The sequence below is a fragment of the Peromyscus maniculatus genome, chromosome 6 (genome assembly GCF_049852395.1).
Source record: "Peromyscus maniculatus bairdii isolate BWxNUB_F1_BW_parent chromosome 6, HU_Pman_BW_mat_3.1, whole genome shotgun sequence".
NCBI lineage: Eukaryota > Metazoa > Chordata > Mammalia > Rodentia > Cricetidae > Peromyscus > Peromyscus maniculatus.
Window position 1 is genome coordinate 112,402,952 of NC_134857.1, and position 20,681 is coordinate 112,423,632.

Genomic DNA, 20,681 nt, shown 5'->3' on the forward strand with positions numbered 1-20,681 from the left:
AGTTAATAACTATAGCTTATCAATATACAATTGAGTGCTTATGGTGGCTGATGATGCATACTTCTTGCTTCTGGGTAAATTGAAATTATAGATATACCATAAGGGAGAGCAGGAAAGCAGTTATAAAAAAGTTAAATGTCAAAGTTTCCTAAGGCCTTCAAATGTGTCCTAGATCTTCAATTTGATTTGTGACTCTCAAAAATAAATTGAAGTCTGTTGTATTAGAACAGAAAGTAAATCAAGAAATGTGTTAACTGAGCATTTCATTCTTTATCTAGAATGAGTAGACAATGTTCACATTAGGTCAGTGATGTGATTCAGTTATATCATTGAACTGAATGCAGCATTGACATTTCCTTTGTTTGACTTGATGCTGCCAATTAAAAGCACACACAGTATTTATAAACAAGTATTAAGAACAGTTTCAGTTGAAAAAAATAATAGATTACTCTTACTTACTATTATTTCTTGAAATAACACAAGTGCTTATATAAACTGATAAAGCAAGGAAACATCAGTTTTAGAGATTATTTCACCAAATAATTCATTTTTAAAAATCAGTTATATTGTTGGAAAAAATTGAGATTATCAATTTTTTCATTTTTATTGTTATTGTGATTTCAATTTCACAAAAAGAAATTGAGCTCATTTGTCTTCTATATTTTCTTTCTTTTGCCTTGCAATACAGGATGTCTTAGATTTCACAGTCTTTTTCCTTCTAATACCAAAGTGTTGAGATAACAGACTTTAATTTTTTAATAAGCAAAAGAAAGATACTTGTATGGGGAAGTTTCTTGTTCCCACCTAGCCCCATGGTCCGGACGAATCTCTCCCACCCGAGCTCTCACAGCCACTTATAAAAAAATCACTCAGAAGCTTATATTAATTACAAACTGTATGGTCTATGACTGAGGCTTCTTGCTAGCTAGCTCTTACATCTTAACTCAACCCATTCCTATTAATCTATATTTTACCACGTGGCTTTGTGGAATTACCTGTTCTCTTACTTCTTGCTTCTCCTGGAGGCAGCATCTCCTGACTCCACCCTTCTTCATTCCTGTCTTCAATTTGAATGTACCACCTATCCTTATTCTGCCTCGCCATTGGCCAAACAGCTTTATTTATCAACCAGTGAGAGCAAAACATATTCACAGCATACAGAAAGACATCCCACAGCAGATTCTGGTTTGGAGCACATGTTACCACAATCTTATTTAGGTCCATTAGTATGTCATGAATAAAATAGTAAGCTGCTGGAACAATGGGGAAAGTGTGAATATAGTCTTCTTATTGAACTAGACAACTTGTAATTGGATTAGAATAAATAAAATGTGCATGCGTGTATGTGTGTGCGTGTTGTGGGGTGTCCCTGCAAGCTTAACAGCCTGCAGCGAAATGATCCACAGAGACAAGAATGAAACACAGCTCAACTTAATTAGCTATTACTGGTTCAAACTTAAGAAGTCTGACTCTAGGTCATTTATTTTAGCCATGTTTAAACATAGCACAAATTAGGCAAAAAAAGTTTTCTGATGACAAATAACTCAGTTCCATGTGTACAACAAAGCTTAAGACATGTTTACAGTGGAACTCTTTGCAACGTACATATGGCTTCTTCCATGAAGATGGTTTCTGTTGACTGAGAAACAATGCTCAAGATGGAGTCTAGGGAGAATGACTGAGGTAAACAATGCCTGTGGGAGTCAGGATTGGCCTGGCCTGCAATAGCACAGAAGTTACTTAGGCTGTTGTGAAACACAAGTTTCATCTCTCATAAGGATGGGTTTATAGACTCAAAAGCAATGCTCAAGATTTAGGGGGAAAGTCTGGCTTAAGCAAACATAATATTCTGGGGGATTCGGGTTCACCTGGCCCTACAGATAGCAAAGGATTACCAGCTTGTAAACTACCTTTCTCAGTGTTCAGGAAAGAAGACAGGTAAATATCTCCTTCCTTTGAAGAAATAAGCCTAAGTGTTTAACTTTTCCTGACTTTTCCAGTGCTTATCTGTGTGCACAAGGACCTTTTACCCTCTACAGTGTGCGTGTGTGTGTGTGTGTGTGTGTGTGTGTGTGTGTGTGTGTGTGTGTGTGTGTGTGTGTGTGTGGTGTGGTGTGTGGTATGCACATGTTCATGCAGGTAGCAGGTATATACTGGAAGGTGAAGTTAGATATCTTCCTATATCATTCTCCATCTTATCTCTTGAGACAGGGTCTCTCACTGACAATCTTTTTATCCACCAAGATCTCTCTCTGACACAGCAAAAATATTTTCAATTACTTACTGTTTACTTACTTTCCATTAATTGTAGTTAATTAAGTTCGTATTTCTACACATGCCAAACATAGAGTTGTAGGTAGGAAAAAAATTTACAACTAGAAAAGGTGCTGAAATTTGTACATAGAAAAACCAGTTTGGGGCACAGTTACTCTCCTGTGACTGCTTGTCTTTCACTGTTCCTTATTTCCAGATCTTTTCACCTTCTGAACATTCAGTCAATGAGAAACCAATTTACTGTTGCCAGAGTAAATGTATTTGTACAGTTTGGTTGGAAAGCATCAGTCATCCTGTGTTTAGTTTGTGACTCAAGAAATAACAGATAGCTCTGAAAGGAAACTGTGATAGAGTTTATTGGTCTGTCTGTTTAATACTTAGCATTGTGATTGAAGTAGCAACAGAATACACTGTATTCAATATATATATATATATATATGTATATTGGAAATACTATATTAAAGGACCCTGGCTTCGTGGCACAGTTAGATTCTCACTCAGCACAAGCTATGGTTCACTTATTGAAGTCTTTGATGTAGTTGGTGAAGACAATCATGATCTTCAGCATTGTTGTCCTTTCAGAGTACCTGACTGTGTTCTCTCAGATGATTGCATTCCACGATCCAGAGCTAAGTAATCATCTCAACGAGATTGGCTTCATTCCTGATGTAAGTACCCCACGTGCATTATCAGAACAGGAGGTGAAAAGTGATAAAGTCAAGCAGAAATGACAGAATAAAAGATGGTATTCTTAAATTGTTTAGATCATAAGATGTCTGCGCAAGTTGTTGAAACTAACTATAGCTTTGTGTTTGTGTTGTTACTTTCCATGTCTTCATGTAAAAGAAGATAGAGTTTCATTTTCCTTGGCATACTTACTATTAACAATTTGTTGTTTAAAACCCAGTGAAGAGTGGATTAAAAAATAATGTTTTATGAATTCTTCACAAAGTTCATGCAGTGTATTTTGGTCATATCTCCTGTCTCCTACCAAACGCATCTCTCTCTCTCTCTCTCTCTCTCTCTCTCTCTCTCTCTCTCTCTCTCTCTCTCTCTCTCTCTCCCTATCAACTTTGTGTGTGCACTGCTGGTCACTTCTCCCTCTCCTCTCTCCTCTCTAAATCCATCAAGTCTGGTTTGTGCTGTCCAAATACCTTGAGTGTGGGGCATGGTCAACTAACTAGACAAAGGTGTTTTATTCAAGTGTGCTCTGAAGGGCTTTCACCTTGACTTTATGATGTTTTTGGCTAGATTTTGAGAAATTAGACATTGCATCCTGAATATTTTGGTATTTGGCTTGGTGTACAGCTTTGGAAGCTTTGCCAGGTTTTGGCACTCTGTTGAGTTACTCTGTAGTACACAGCAAGTAAAATTCAAAGGTAACACTGAAGAGGTAATTAGGATGTGGCCTCGCCAGTTACTTATTTTCATTTCGGACATTTATTTGTTCTTCTTTTAAAAGTCCAGAGGATAAACATGTATCAAAGCATCACCACATTGCATATAAATAAAAGAAAAGTTAAAAAAAAAAAAACCTAATAACATGTTACATTTGTCAAGGGCATTTAAATAGTAGCAATATAAAGGGTTAATTTTAGTTTTTAAATTTTTAAAACTCTGAATATCTCATTTAATAATTAAATTGAGAAAGCATGGTTTTCCTGCAAGTAATTATGTTTTCAGAGATTTGTTTTATTGAAAAGTTATTGGTAAGGGGATATATTGGTGAGGCATATTTTGCTAAAATAGGAAAAAGACTTTATAAGGTGGTATGGTATTACCTTATTTTTGTAAAATGAAGTATATGTGAATATATCCAAAGAAACAGTTAAAAGTTATACTGCATAATATTAATTTTGATTATCTTAGGTTAAGGAAGTTTGTGGTGGTTATTTTGGAAGAGTAAATATATAGTTTAAAATTACTGTCATTTCAAATGTTACAATATTTGTAATATAAAAATTTAAACCATGTCATACATAATATTTATTAAGTTATTTTGACATAATATATAGAAAAATTGTGATTTTTGTTGAGACTCAAGGGACAGAAGTTAAGAATTCTGCATGTGTGTGTGTCTGTTTCTGTGTCTCTAAGTGTGTGTGTGTGTGTGTGTGTGTGTGTGTGTGTGTGCGCGTGCGTGCGCGCATGTACATACATCCATATCTCTGTGTGTGTGGCTGAACAAATTTACCAAGCAGTATTTCATACTTGCTGCACATTTCCTTCTGTTTTTAAATGTTTATAAATAACCAGATGGTTTTTTTAACTTCAACCTGAAAAGGCTTGTGTGGAGAATTTAGTAAAAATAAACTGATTATGAGAAGTAAACAAATAACTTTGGGATAGAGATTTCTCTGTCTATCTTAACCTCTCCATTTCCTGATCAGTGTTTTCTCTAAAAAGTTTCTGCCCTGAAACTGGCTATTGAAAGGTTAGGGGGAAAATATTTCTCTTAATACTCCATACATTTTGAAGTACTAACAACAGCATTGATTAAGTAAATGAAGTAAATGTGTGGAGAGTGTTTGATATTTAAAACTAACTAATTAGTCCTAAAACTTAAACTCTGACTCTTACCCCTTGGTCCCAACCATTGGCGTCCAGTCTGCTACCTCTTCTATTGGGAAAACAGAAACTTTGGATTGGCTTCAGAAAGCTTACCATTTCACCCCCATTACCAGTGGCAGGTGCTACCTGATTTGGAGAAAAACAGCTTTTGAGTGTGAAACTCAGTAAGGGCTAAAAAGAGCACATGGGATTCAAACAGCATGAAGACAGCTATAATTACCGATCTAAAAAAAAAAAAAAAAAAAACTGTTCATGAAGCAAACTAACCAGTGTACGTATTAAGTATTCATTTCATTAAATTTCACTTATATAAATTTGTATGAATATCTTATCTTACATTGTAAACTTGAGAGATAATACTAGATTAATCTTATGATTGAACTGTAGAAATTATAAAGTAAATGACTGCTACATTAGCGGTGGTGTTCGGTTTCTGAGAGGACAAAAGTGACTAAAAATTTAGATAGAAACTAGGGGTAATTATTTTCAAAAACTTCACTTAAATTAGCTAAAGTATATTGTGGGGGGCAGCTCCCACATTTATTTACCCAAGGACTCTTGAGGAGTGAGAGATAAGAGATTTATATAGAAATATAGAGGATAGAGACAGTTAGAAACAAAGGATAGCCTCAGGAGACCCTGGATCAAAACCCACCAGTCCCTTCTCTCTCTACTAAAGGGCTTTTAAAGGAAAGGGGTGGAGCAAAAGACCTCCCTGCATCACAGCCAAGTACAGACCATCCCAGACACCTGGTGACCATGCCTGTGATCAAGCCATCCTCTAATGTAGCCCTGCTGTATAAAGCAAGCTCAGACCTCACTAGAAAACCTTTGTGGGCTCCCACAGTATACTTACAAGTAAAAGTAAAATTACATTACTTCAAAGTTATAGACCAATAGAAAATATGTAGATTAACATGAATGAAATTATACATGTAGTCTGATCAAAATCCTTAAGCATATTCATGAATATAGGTGTTACTAAGAAAACATCAAAGGAAGAACATTTAGCTTTGTTTTAGTAAAATAAAAAATTGAATTCTAAAGGATTTAAGAAGTGGAAAACAAAACCAATAAACAAGCAAAACATTGTTAAAGCGTAATAGGAATATAGTATACATTTACTGTGTACTAGTACTGTTCTACCCTTACAATGATTCATCAAATACTCCAAATTTATAAACAGTAACTGTTAAGTATTTATTCATTATGCCAATTTGGGAAGGATTAGTAACATGGAAATAAAACTTTATATAGCAACAGTAAGAATATTGTATGAAAAATTAGGGGGAAAATCCACTTTTAGAACATTATAGTAATTTTTGTATTATTTTAAGGGGAAGGTAAAATATGCATTGTATTTTGACATTGAGTTAGGAATTCTTTCATGTTTGGAACTTGATTTGCCCCTACTTTCAAGCTTATAAATTAGCCTATTACTGTTTCCTGAACACTACCAGAAAACTCAAGACTCCAGCATGCATTAGCTAGCAGCATGGGTCTCAGACTGTGTGTTTGTTTTCCCTTACTGCCAAATCAGATCCTAAAGGGAACTCAACTGAGGGCCCAGGCCACACCTGCAGGAGCAATGGACGGTCGTGTAGGACAGCCACCGTGGTTTTAGTGGGCTAATGATGTCTCATTGGCAGTGAGCCTGTCTTCCTATTGTTCCTGGAAGGGGGCTTCTGTTTGTTCTGGGTTTCTAAGAAAGCAGATTTTATCTGTTTTATATGGCTGCTTTTTCTTTAATATTTCTTTTCATGCAATGTATTCTGATCAGTAGTTTCCCCTCCTTCACCTCTCCTCGTCCACACCTTCATTCCTTCTATCTTTAGAAAATAAGCAAACCAGGATAGAGCAAAACAGAGAAAAAAGAATAAAAACAAAGAACACAGAAGCGCATACGCACGTAGAGATGTACACTCTCAGATAACCCATAAAACAAAATCAAGAAAAAAAATCAGAAGCCAAATTTATCAGGAAGAGATCAGTAAAGTAAAAACTGCCCAGACAAGCACGATATGGCAAAAATAAGTAAATAAATAATTGCATAATTAAATAAATAATAGAACAAATAAAGTCTAAAAAAAAAAACCCCACTGAGTATGTTTTGTGTTTGCAACCTACTGCTGGGCATGGGGCCTGACCTTTAGTATTGTTTGTATACCCAATGAGACTTCATTGGAGAAAACTAATTTTATCTTTGCCTTTGTAAGTGGTTGGCAATCAAGGATAGTTTTTTGATTTTGGTTGGAAGATTGTGTCCACTCCCACATCTCAGTGCTAGAACCCCATCTGGCTTGGGCCTGTACTGGCTCTGTGCATGCTGCTACATTCTTTGTGAGTTCATATGTGCATCAGTCCTATTGTATCTGGAATACATTGTTTCCATAATGTCTTCCATCTCTACTTACAATCTTTTCACTTCCTACCTCTTTTTCCAAAAGTTCCCTGAGCCCTAAGGGAAGAGGTTTTATGGAGACATCCCAGTTAGGACTGGATTTTCAAAGATCTCTCACACTGCACATTGTCCCCATATACTACAGGTAGAAGTTTTTCTGATGTTGAGCAAGATGCTGATCTATGGGTATAGCAGAATTTCATTAGGAGTCCTTATATTGCTACATTTCTTTAGCAGAACAAAGCATTTGGTTTTCCCCTGGTCCATGATTCTTGGCCAACTAGTCCCAGATTCTTGGCCAACTGAGCAGTATCAGGCATTGATTCTGTCTCATGGAGTAGGCCTTGAATCCAGATAGTGGTTGGTTACTCCCATAACTTTTGTGGCACTATGATAGCACTATATCATGTAGGCAGGTCACTATTGTAGATCAATAGCTTGTAGCTCAAATAGGTTTATAACTGGTTTGATGTTAACCTTTCTCCTCTGGTAGCATGCAGAGTACTCTCCAGGACCATGGACACTATTCAGATGGCATGAAGGCTGTCATTAAGTACCAACTTGACTTCTCCATGTTCAATGAGATATGTAGGTGTTTTTTTCAGCAGTGGAGCCTTGTAAGGCTGCTTTTTTTTTTTTTTTTTTTTTTTGGTTTTTCGAGACAGGGTTTCTCTGTGTAGCTTTGCGCCTTTCCTGGATCTCGCTCTGTAGACCAGGCTGGCCTCGAACTCACAAAGATCCTCCTGCCTCTGCCTCCCGAGTGCTGAGATTAAAGGCGTGCACCACCACCGCCCGGCTGTAAGGCTGCTTTTTAATGCAAACATCTTTTAAAAAATAAGTCAGAACATAGCAAATAGTTACAGTTATAGAAAGTAAGCCAGCACAGTGCTCCAGGTCTGTGACTTCAGCACTAAGAGGCTAAAGCAGGAGAGTCACATGTTCAAACCCAGCATTCATGATGAGATAGTGATTCCCAGGCCAGCCTGGAACTGCCTAAGACCCCAGCTCAAAATAAAAAAAAAAAAATGTATAACTTCCAAACCAATAAGAAAGATGAAACAAAAAATGCCCATCCTGATCCTTTCAAAACAAAGAGAGAATATAAAGTGTAAATGAATTAAATTGTCTATTAAGGGAGATTTTTAGTTTATATTTTAAAAAATCCTCAATATGATATCTTTAAGAAATGAACCTAAAAATGTTAAAAGGTACTGCTCAAAACAGAATTTTTTTAAAAAAAGTAAAACAAATGTTGACCCCCAATATAAAAGGAGAATTTAGTGATGTAAATATAGACTGTAAAAAGAGAATAACACATACTCAAATGTGGAACTTGGTATGTGACAGAGATGGTTCCCCAAATCCATTAGAAAAGAACCAGTGAGTAAATGATCCTGGTGCAATGGTTAACTCTAAGGAGGGACTGTGAATCAAAGCATGTCCTTACACCATACATAGTTAATTCTTGATCTGCTAGAAGGCCTAATGTAAAATGTCATGTTTAGAATATATGTCTATGAAAAATGATTGCAGTTATCGAAGACATAACAAATTTTGAAGAAATAATTAGAATTGAGGAATTGTACAAAGGACCTCCTTTGTATGAATAATTTATTGTGATTTAAAAGTTTTTTGAAGAAAGTATGACAAACATTAAATCTTGTTAAATCTGAGAAGTCCTTTGAAAGTCTCCTCCTGTTTGGCTTTGCACAGTGAGAATCTATGCAGTAACTCAGTAATTTTGATATGATGCATTTTTATGTTCTCCTTCCCATTGGTGACCTACTCCTTAAATTAGTAAGACATTTCACATAATTTTTTAAACTTATAATAGTGGGGGTTTGATCGAAATAATATTAATGAATGTGATTCCTCTTGTAAGTTGTTCATGGATCCTGTGGATGGAATATGTCACTCTGTGAAGTAGTTTACAGTCTACAGAGCAAACTCTGGACATCCCTAATGCCCACCGCCCTCTAATCATGCTTCTGCATCTATTTCTGGGAAGTTATTCTCCATCTATTTCCAGGTGCCCTCTAGGTAGTGGTTTCTCACTATTTTGAATCTAGCAGCAAAAAGAAAACTTGAGGGGGAAAGTAACTGTATCTTAACCCATAGAGAAGCCCCTGCCATGACTGTTCCTTGCCACAGAAAGTTAGCGAATGAAATCTTTTGTGAAATAAAGAGGAAATGTTAGCTGGATGATTTAATAAACAGCAGCTACTCTTGTCTTTTAATTTGAAGAATGACAGCCAAATTAGTTACTGTTGAGAGAGGAAAAATGAGTCCTCCTCATGGATGTGCCCCTGATTGGTTATCCAATATATTGGTCAGCCCTAAAGCATAACAACCAACAATGAATGGTTCAGCAGGTTGTGTCTATGTATTAATTCATATGTATGTACGAAACAATAATTGTAAAAAGAGGCCATGAATTTGAGAGGGGGTGGATAGGAGTGGGAGAAGGGAAGGGGGAATACTGTAAATAGACTGTATATGAAATTTACATTTTAAAAAATAAATTAGCTTTTTTAAAGAACAAAATTTCACCTTGTAACCATATTTGAAGTTTTAAAGTTAGAGATCTTTGACAGTGAGTAGTTGTGATGGTGTGTGATGAAATGGAGAATTTTTCTAACATTCTTAATCATATCTTACCTGCATTTTATCAGCATGTGTATGAAGCATTCTTTTACTTTTCTCTTCAATTATCATCAGTACTTTTCCTTTAAAATTACTTTTGAGAAAATTGTGACGATGCCTCTAACAATATTGCAGACTAGGATTCATCTAAACGAAGAGTACGTTCAGTGATAATGAGATCCCAAACCGAGTTCCCACTCAAGAACTAATCCTATCAAAGCAAGCCTTCATTAATCCTCCACCGATGAAATGCAGGTTGCAGGAGAGATTGTGATTTCTGGCTCCCTTCCATTTGCTGTGGGTCACAGAACTCTGAGCACAGAGTAGTGCTGAAGCTTAAGTAGCTTGGGATATTGTGCACTGATGTGATGCCTAGATTATCTAAGTCACGGCAGTTCTGTGATTTACATATAAATAGAGTAGGTAATATGTATTTGGAGAAGTTGGGGCCAGAGTGATTTTTATCATTCTTTCTTGATGCACTTCTGCTTCTGTAAATATACTAGGTCCTTAAAAATGAGAATAGGAAAGTGTGCTTCCTCATTCTTAAGGGTAGAGTTTTTTTTTCCTAAAATGTTCAGAATAGCGTTCAGCTTGCCTCTTATGAACAGTTGTCAGGGGACCATTAAGAAATGACACTGCCTAGCTCTCAGCAGCATGTATCCTTTGACCTTTCCGTCTCGGCGGAAGATAACACTAACAAATTCACTGATACAGTGGTTGAGCACTGTCAGTTAACTGTAGGTGATAAAAGATGCTCATACTGCTACTAATTTTCTCCCTGTTTAAAAGCTTTTGCTTTCATTTTCGGCTGGGTTTATATATGTCAACAGAAAGTATAGAATGTGTTTAGTTTCTTCATTTGTTTCTGGCCTTTAAGAAGTTTTAGCTTTTAGTCCAAAGAGACTACTGACAATGAGCTTTTGATTTTTTTTTATCAAAGTACATTGCAAGGAGAAGTAGGAAAATTAATACTTTATTTAGAATATCCCTAAGTAAGATTCCCATTGTAGACTATCTACAGTCCTATAGGGTGTCATTGTCTACCTGATGTGATGAGCCTGCTTTAACTCTAATGCTCACGACCTTTAAAAGCAATAACTTACTAAGCTCTATTTCATAGTAAGGTTTGGTTACTATCTTGTAGCAAGTGCCCAAGCCTCAGACACCACAGGTTTATTATGCCTACCTTGGAAGACAAAATAATGGTTTAGTAACTTTTTGTTTAAAAGAATCACTTGTGATTCAAATGTCTAACAAGTGCTGGTCAGCAAATTCTCAGTTGAATCCCTAGATATGCAGTGTTTCTAATCTACTGTATCCTCATCCTGTTGATGGGCAAGTGAAAGGAAACAGAATATGGTTTTCACAGCTATTCACAACTCAGGGTCGTTGTGTGTTCTTAAATTTAATGAGAAGCCCCAGGAGTTTTGTGTATATATTTCTCTGATCAGTAACTACTGAGCCATGTTGACTGATAATAACTAGCTAGGCATGGTGGTACAAGTTCCTGGGGATCTCTGGGCTCTATAGCAAGACAGTGTCACACACACACACACACACACACACACACACACACACACACACACAAACACAAACACGCACACGCACACACACACATGCATACACACACGCGCACACACACACACAAGTAAAATGTTAATAATAATAACTTATTAACTAAAATTATATATTTAAAAAATAACTGGTTTTGCTCAAAATAAGGAGTGGTATTGTTTTCTTTTTTTTAAGTCTCTAAATAAGAACAACAGGATTCTCATGCTACTTCTGCCTTCCATTTGTTGCCACTCATTGATTTTGTTATAAGTATATCAAAGCATGTCTTAAGCTGACTTGAAATGTGCAATCTAAAACTGTTATCAGTGAATTTTTCATCCTGTGTTCTATTACAGTCCATTAGTCTGACTTACATTTTCAATGTCTTTGGAAAATATTGGTTCACTGAGTTTTCATATCTACTAACTATGAAACATTTCATTATATAAAATTCAAAATAATCATATTTGTTAATGTTATCACTGACCATATAACGAGTCATTACATGGTTAGGGGGGTAGCTCAGAGGGTACAGTGTTTGGTGTGCAACCAAGAAGCCCAGTGTTTACATATCAAACACTCACTTAACTGACAGCTAGACATGGTGACCCATCTGTGATTTCAGTGTGTAGGAAGTAGAGACAGGGCACCCTACACTAACCAAACCATCAAGCTCTGGATTCAAGTGGGAAAGCCTGAATCAAGATACTAGTGTCGCCTGGGAAGTGGTAGATCTCACCTTTAATCCCAGAACTTGGAAGGCAGAGGCAGGCCAGCCTGGTCTACAGAATGAGTTCCAGGACAGTCAGAGCAACACAGAGAAACTCTGTCTCAAAAAACTAACAAAGATACCAGTGTCAACCTCTAGCCTCCACTTACATGTGCATCACAAACTTACACACACTTACAGTCACAATCACATAAGTATTAGAAAGCAGTCTTGTGGGCTGGAGAGATGGCTCAGCCATTAAAGGCTAGGCTCACAACCAAAATTGAAAGCAGTCTTGTAATATTTATTCTTTTAAATTTATTTTATTTTTAAGTATGTGTCTCTGTGGAGGGATATGTGCATGTATGCAAGTGTTGTTTTGTTTTGTTTTGTTTTGTTTTAAGACAGGGTTTTTTTTTTAAATTTTATTTTACAATACCATTCAGTTCTATACTACAGCCACAGATTCCCTTGTTCTCCCCCTTCCTGCCCCCTCCCCTAACCCCCAGCCCACCTCCTATTCCCACCTCCTCCAGGGCAAAGCCTCCCCCGAGGACTGAGATCGACCTGATAGACTCAGTCCAGGCAGGTCCAGTCCCCTCCTCCAAGATTGAGCCAAGCATCCCTGCATAAGTCCCAGGTTTCAAACAGCTAACTCATGCAATGAGCCCAGGACCTGGTACCACTGCCTAGATGCCTCCCAAAAAGATCAAGCCAATCAACTGTCTCACCCATTCAGAGGGCCTGATCCAGTTGGGGGCCCCTCAGCCTTTGGTTCATAGTTCATTTGTTTCCATTCGTTTGGCTATATGTCCCTGTGCTTTATCCAACTTTGGTTTCAACAATTCTCGTTAATATAAACCCTCTTCTTTCTCGCTAATTAGACTCTCGGAGCTCCACCCAGGGCCTAGCCGTGGATGTCTGCATCCAGATTCCTCAGTCCTTGGATGGGGTTTCTGGCACAACTATTAGGGTGTTTGGCCATCCCATCACCAGAGTAGGTCAGTCCCGGCTGTTGAGACAGGGTTTTGTTGTGTGTCCTTGGCTATTCTGGAATTAGCTCTGTAGAACAGGCTGGCTTCAAACTCTTAGAGATCTGCCTGCCTCTGCCTCCTGAGTGCTGGGATTAAAGACATGCGCCACCACTGACTGATATGTGCAGGTTCTTATGGAGGCCAAAGGTGTTGGACCCTCTGCAGCTGGAGTTTCAGGTAGTTGTGAGCTGCCTGACATGGTCTGGAAACCAAATTCGCCTCTCCCTTAACTGTTAACCCATCTTCCTGGCCAGCCCCTTTTGTGATATTATAATCCTCAGCTCAGCTCAGCTCAAATGTTTCTTGTGGTAGGGCTTATTTAACTTATATTTTGAGAAATGTTGACCAAATATCCAAGCTTTAAAGTGTTATTTTTGTTATTCTTTCAAGTAAAAACAGTATCTCTTGAAGAAAGCACCATGTGGCTCAAGTGATTGTTGGCTCCTCCTCACACGTCAGTACAGCATACAGTGGCTTCCCAAGTCATCTCACCATATATTCCTGAAGAACTTTAAAGAGTCGTAATTTTTACCCCTTTACAAACATAACATATACTTTGGGGCCATTATCTTGATTTCTGCTGCCTTATCCACTTGAACTGTTAGCGTAAATGTCAACCCAGTAAAAACAGTGACTAGAACACAGGACACCACCCTCATTTTTTTTGAGAATTTATATGTCACACGGGTGAGGCAGACCTTACAGACTAGATTATTGTATAAATCACGCCTGACACTCTTTTTCTTTCTCTTCTACTTCCTGTGCGCCTCTCTCACGAGTGCTTCTACAGGTGTCCTGGCACCAAGACAGTTCCCAGCCAGATGCACCTGATCCTCATCTTTGCTGGTCCCAAGACTGAGAGTCAGACAAAACTCTTTTATCACTCAGTCTGTGGAATTATGTCACAGGAACACAAAATGGACAAAGACAATTTTAGAATAACAAATAATGACATTGTTTTTCTGTTTTCTTATTACTCTTGTGTTTTTAAACACAATTAGAAATAACTAATTGGTGATGATTAAAATAATTCCTATGTGATGAAAATAAAATATTTCACAACATAGCTCTAACAGATCATTAATATCTTAAGAAAATACTTACAGATTTATAGAAGGTACCATATCTATATTTACAAGGTAGAAGTAACTATATTCTATTTTTCAAATAATTAATAACATAGAAAAATATTTATGGGCCCACTTGCTTTGTTTTTGCCGGCATTATACAGTGCAGAGAACACTGGCTAAATGCTGCCAGTTCTCGCTTGCTGTTGCTAGGGGGCAGCATTTACTTAGCAGACAAGTACTTTGCCAAGTCAGGCTCGCATTTGTGATCCGGAGAATACTCTGAACATGTACGACATTTTATTGATTTCCAGCTTCTAACTTGAAACTGTGAAATAGCTGAGACTACATATGTTTTTGTGTATATAATGAAGTATTTCAAAACTTAGAACCATTCAAAGATAAAACCTGTTATTCAAAATTATCTTATTCCAATATCCTATGTATAGCAGATGCTATTTTAAACTATACTAGTAGCTTGAGAAACTGCTTAATACAAAAGATATGAATTCAGCTGGGCCTCATGGAACAAGTCTGCCATCCCAGCTACTCGGGAGTTTGAGGCAAAAGATTCAAAAGTTCACAGCTTTTCTTTGATACAAAGGGCCTTCAGTTTGGGAGCAGCCTAGACAACTTAGTAAGATAAGTCTAAAAATAAAAAGTTAAAACAAGGCTAAGGATATACTATGCTTTCCTGGCCTTGGATTCAATCTCTAAGTCCAAGACATCTCCCTCAAAAAAGAAAAAAAAAGGAAATTAAAAAATAAGGATTTTAAAATGGAAAAATAGAGAAAGAATAGAGGAATTATGCTTTACATAGTATCATTCTATCTCCCCGGTCTTAATTTTATTGGTAAGAATTATCTGGTGCTAATAGCCATACCTCAGGGTCTCTGAATTATCTTAAATATGTTTGTTGAATCTGGATTATCACTTTTCTAATATCATTGGAGTAATCTTCACTCTACTAGTTTTAAACCCTTTAAAATAACTGTTATCCAAGTATGTGTCTATGAAAGTAGATTTGATGATGTTTCCAGTACTCCTGTATTTAATATGAAAATATTCTTCCCAGTAGTAGTCAGAGACTGGGTCCTTTCCTCATTCTTTCATGCTGTTTGAAAGTACAATCTCGGGAGCATTTGATTCTAGATTCTGGATCTCTTTTATATTTCCTTCATTGTTTAAACAAATATTTGGGTGCCTATTATATGCTATGTATTATTATATCCCCTGGATATATTAAAGGGGTAAATACTACAAACACCTGAGCCTTCACATTTTTGTGGAAACTTGTGATAAAGAGATAAGTAATGGTGCTGGAGAGGTGGCTTGACAGTTAAGAGCTTTTGCAGAGGACCCACATTCTTTTTCCAGTACTTATATGGTGGCTCACAATCCTGTCTAACTCCATTTTCAGGGGATCTGACTCTCCCCTGGCCTCCAGGTACTTGCATGGTATACATGATACATCCTGGCAAAATTCCCATACATGAAATAGTTTTAATATATACCAGAGATGTTGAAGGATTAGCCACTGTAAATGGAGCACAATGAGCAAACATGAGGTCACGTGGTAGCAAATGGAGGGAAGAAGACTTTGGGTATTACAGATACATCATCACCACTGACTTTATTTTAGCACCACAAAGAAACAAGATGGTTTTGAATAGAATAGTGATCCGTAATATAATTTTATAACAAGATCATTCTGACACCTTGCTAGCTGAAATCCAAGAGCAGGGAAGGATAGAATGCAGTAGGTTTGTCATAGGTGTGGAATAAGCAGGTCATGAGATGGTGGTGGCCTGATCTGGATGTTAGCAGTGGAGGTAATGAGAGGTTCTCACTACTCACAGGTAAGTATTTTGAAGATAGACCAGTAAGTCTGCTGATGGCCAATACAAGGTGTTTAAGAAGAGAGGAGTCAAGAACCATTGCAAATTTGTTTTTTATCTTAGCAAGTGGTGCTAAGTGCTTAAGTGCTCTTAACTTAAATATAGAAATGTAGATGTAGAAACATATATTTGGAGGTACAGAGTTTGGAGGAAGTGTCAAGACTTCAAGTGAAGAAAGAGAGAGTGAGAGAGAAAGAAAGATAGATAGAAGAGACATTTTGAAATGTATGTTTGGAATTTATGGGAGAGGGCTTGGAATACAGTTGAAAATTTGCCAGTCTTCATACTACGAAAATTTGCGAATCTTCATACTACAATCAGTATTTGAAGAAAATAGAAAAAAAAATAAAGTTTCTAGGAACTAAACTGTAACAGTCCTGCGTTTAAAAACTAGAAGGATGAAGAGAATCTTTGGGGTGGGGGGGTGAAGCAAACAAAACAAACAAAATGGATAAGCAGCAGTGAAAAAAAAAAGTTAGAAGAAAACTATATAAATGTGTTGTCTAGAAGCCAAGTAAAGAAAATGTGTTCTCATAAAGTGGGTGTGGTCAACAATGTCTGACCTTTTGTAGTGGTTTTAAAAAAAAGGATTAACAGAGATTTAGCAACGTGGAAGCCATCAACGGCCAGAGCAACAGTTTCTTTGGTGGGTACAGTCAAAAGCCTGACTGGAATAAAATGACAAACTGTGAAAGGAATAAATGCTGCTCTTTACTCTCAGTCCATAGATCTTAGAGCTATGACTTACCTGGTCACTGCCCTGTCCTGTGTGTCTGCTAACAGTCATGGCTTGTATCAAGTGTTCAGTCCTATTTGTTAAATAAATAAATAAATAAACAAACAAACAAAAGACTGAAGTAACCTTTACCCACAAGAAAGTTCCCATCTTGGTAAAATGAGGCCAGCAGCTTCGGCAGCTTTGCCATTAACACACTAGCCAGTAGCTCTGCTGTTATACCACATAGCTACAAAGCATCTCAGTCTCTTTTGACATGTCTGGTTCCTCTGCAGAAGTGCAAAACATTTTATGTTGGGTGAATGAACGAAAGTGCTCAGAATGAATTATACAAAGCATGTGATAATAAGCACTAATAAAATTTGACCAAAGATTCTTAATGAAAAATAATTGGCTCTCATCAAAATGATCAGCAGTAATATAATTGATGTTATGTCCTTAAATTAAATCACCCTTGTATTTTAAATTTAAATTAAGATATAGAACTTATACTTTGTTAGATCTTATTATTTTTTATAGTGCAGACTAATTGCTAGGAAGCTACATATCTATCTGAGCTTCCTTGTTTACATTTGCAACATCTCTGGAAAGAAGTCTCAGCCTGTCAGCTTAAGTCAGAGATGATGTGGAAATCAATGTTCATTGTTTTGCTATAGTATTTATATTTTAATGAACTATATAGTTTTACTTTTAGTTCTTGACTGGCCTTTGATAGTGTACATACTCTTGTGCATACAATGCCAAGATGGTATGCTACTCCCCTCATAAATTTATAATTGATAGGTGCTGAAAAGATATTTATCTAAGTAGGTAGTCTAATCCTTTGTTTAATTGTAGCCTGTATTCACTCACAAATTATCTTTATTTTTAAGACTTGCTATTAAGAGTCTCAGTCCAAGAACAGGGGCAGATGAAATGAAATGCCCAGCCCAAGCAGAGAGGCAGAACAGAAAGGGGGCATTAATTCTTCCTGAACTTTCCTTCTCTACAGGATCCTCAGTGGACTGGGTGATGCCTACTCACACTGGAAGGGCAATCCACTTAGCACTTTTTCAAAAGTTAGTTCCACCTAAAAGCTTGCTCAGAGATGCAACCCAAAATAATGTGTAATCACTTATCTGAGCATCCTAACATTCTGTCAGTTTAACATGTGAGATTAACTATCATAAGGAACTTTAAAATCTGAGAAATAATTTTTCTCCGACTAAAAACTGTGCACTTAAAATTTATTTACTATTACTGCATTTAGTTTGTCCATAGCCATAAGCATACTCATTGGTAAATATAATAATGTATTTGTGATAATAACTATAGTTACCTGCATTCTTTCATATTTCATTAAGTGGAATAGAACAAAACAGTGTTTTAAACCATTAAGTTTGGTGGTGATGATTCTAACTGTGCCTTTTACTTTCTCTTCGTCCGTGTCCTGTGCCCCTGGTCCACTGACAGCTCTATGCCATCCCTTGGTTTCTTACCATGTTCACGCGTAAGTACCATTTCTTCTCAAGTGTTAGCTAAAGCACGGCCTCACTCTTCCTCAGAATCCTAAATTTATGAGAATATTAAATAAATATATTGTGCATCTTTATAAAATTCTAACATGATGTCGTTTACAGACAGTAATTTCAACTGTTCTGGCCTTAAAAATTAAAAAGACATTGGAAAGGATTACAGTCTATTTTGCATGTCATAAACAGATTTATTCCTTTTTAAGAAGAGAATTCATCATCAACTATAGAATTTACATCATGTTCTTGAGGCCAGTTTTTAGCTGAATTGGCTTTCTAGATGTTCTCTATTAAATCATGGTTTTATTTCCTAAACTGGGAATCCTCTAAGAATCAATCATATTGTGTGACTATGTAATGCTGTAATCAGTTACTGTACATTTTATCAGTGACTATAATGGAAGTGGACAGCCATGCTTAAATGCAGTACACATGATATATGGAGTAACACTTGAAATAGTGTAGAAAGATATCCATAGTACTATAAAGTGAGAAAGAAGTTACATTTTTTAATTAATAGAATTTTTAGTGGGAATTTAATAAAACAATTGTTTATGATACACAATGGAAATGTTATCTTATACATAAAGCAGTTCTAAAGTTCAATTATAGATATAAACTTGTGTAGATAATGTTACTAAAAGTTCTAGGAGAAATTCTGAATTGGATAAATATACCATTTGTTAATGGGAGTCAGAAAATGTAATGTGCGACCCACCTGATAAAGTTTACTAAAGGGCCTTAGGAAGCTGTAAGTTAACAGAATCAGGGGCTAGAGAGTTGGCTGAGTAGTTAAGAGAACTTGCTGCTCTTGCAGAGAACCAATTTAGTTCCCAACACCCATATTGGGTGGCTCATAGCTACTGGTAATTCAAGCTCGAGGAGGTCTAATGTTCTCCATAGACCCACAGACACTTGCATGCATGTGCACACACATATGCACCCAAACACACATACACACACACACACACACACACACACACACACGCATGCACGCACGTAAAAATAAAAATCCTTTAAAAAATTTACAGTCAAGCATTTTATCAGCACAGTTTAACATTTTAGCTCTTAAAATTAACAACCTTGAATCTGAAGTAATAATACTTGTATATCTAATAATGCAGCTATTATATTTTTGATAAATTTGGTTTTTGTTTAAGTACATTTTCAAACTCTTTCTACAGATGTGTTTCCACTGCACAAAATTTTCCACCTCTGGGATACATTACTACTTGGAAATTCCTCTTTCCCGTTCTGTATTGGTGTAGCCATCCTCCAGCAGCTGCGGGACCGGCTTTTGGCTAATGGCTTCAATGAATGTATCCTTCTCTTCTCTGACTTACCAGGTATGTAGCTTAACGAAGGAATCGAATCGCTTCATGCAATTTTGACTGTAAAATAATGAGCTATCTTAGCCATTTGAGAGAATCATCCAGCCTTCAGAATCTCTTCTGCTTAGACCCTGTTTTCACTGTCAAGATAATCAGTGCTTATTGCTAGCTCAAGAATGCAGAAGCTAATGTAGGTCATACTAAGCCACTGTGGATTATTCCCATCGTAGTAATACCACCAAAAGGGTAAAAGATCATGGCTGTGGGGGAGTAGCATATTTACCCTTTGCTTAGGACTCAGCCATTTATCTTCAGCTGATGGAGAGTAAATAAAGGCCACTCGGGAAGGTGTTTGAGAATGTGTTTACATAAGGATGGTATTCACATGGAACTTTGCTCCCTCCTAGCCACAGCTGCTTGGCAACAACTTAACAGTTTAAGAACAGGAAACACTGTCCTTTTAGGAAAACAAGTCAAACTCTATGGAGATATATTATGTAATAGAAGATAGCGACTAAGCTGTGTAACATATTCACAAGGGGAAGTTTGAATCCCTTGGGCAGAATGCTTCAATGAAAAACTACAGAAGACAACTGTGGTTTGATTCATGATGCTGAAAAGATAGTATATGTGGCTACCTAAGATGTAATATATCTATAAAGTGTGGAAAGCTACTTTGTGAAGAAACTCAATGTTTTTAAGATACAAAATTTGGGCTGAAGAGAAGACTCAGCAATTACGAGCACTTGTTGATCTTGCAGAGGACCCAGATTTGGTGTCCAGCACTCACATGGTGGCTAACAACCACCTATAACTCTAGTTCTAAAGGATCCAATGCTCTCCTCCTGCCTCTGTGGGCACCAAGCACACATGTGGTGCATATGCACACATGCAAACAAACACTCGTAAACATAAAATATAAAATAAGAATAAATAAATCTGTTCTTTA

The 20,681-nt window shown here is 36.8% G+C and overlaps 1 protein-coding gene across 4 annotated transcripts in view; it reads left to right on the forward strand.

Annotated features, from left to right (window-relative positions):
• Window positions 1-20,681, forward strand: part of Tbck (TBC1 domain containing kinase) — a 166,016-nt gene that overhangs the window by 66,461 nt on the left and 78,874 nt on the right. For all 4 annotated transcript variants that reach the window (XM_042279946.2, XM_042279947.2, XM_076575001.1 and 1 more), the window contains exons 20-22: window positions 2,857-2,942; window positions 18,343-18,379; window positions 19,586-19,747. In XM_042279946.2, the coding sequence (XP_042135880.1) occupies window positions 2,857-2,942; window positions 18,343-18,379; window positions 19,586-19,747 (285 nt within the window). The remainder of the gene's footprint in view (window positions 1-2,856; window positions 2,943-18,342; window positions 18,380-19,585; window positions 19,748-20,681) is intronic.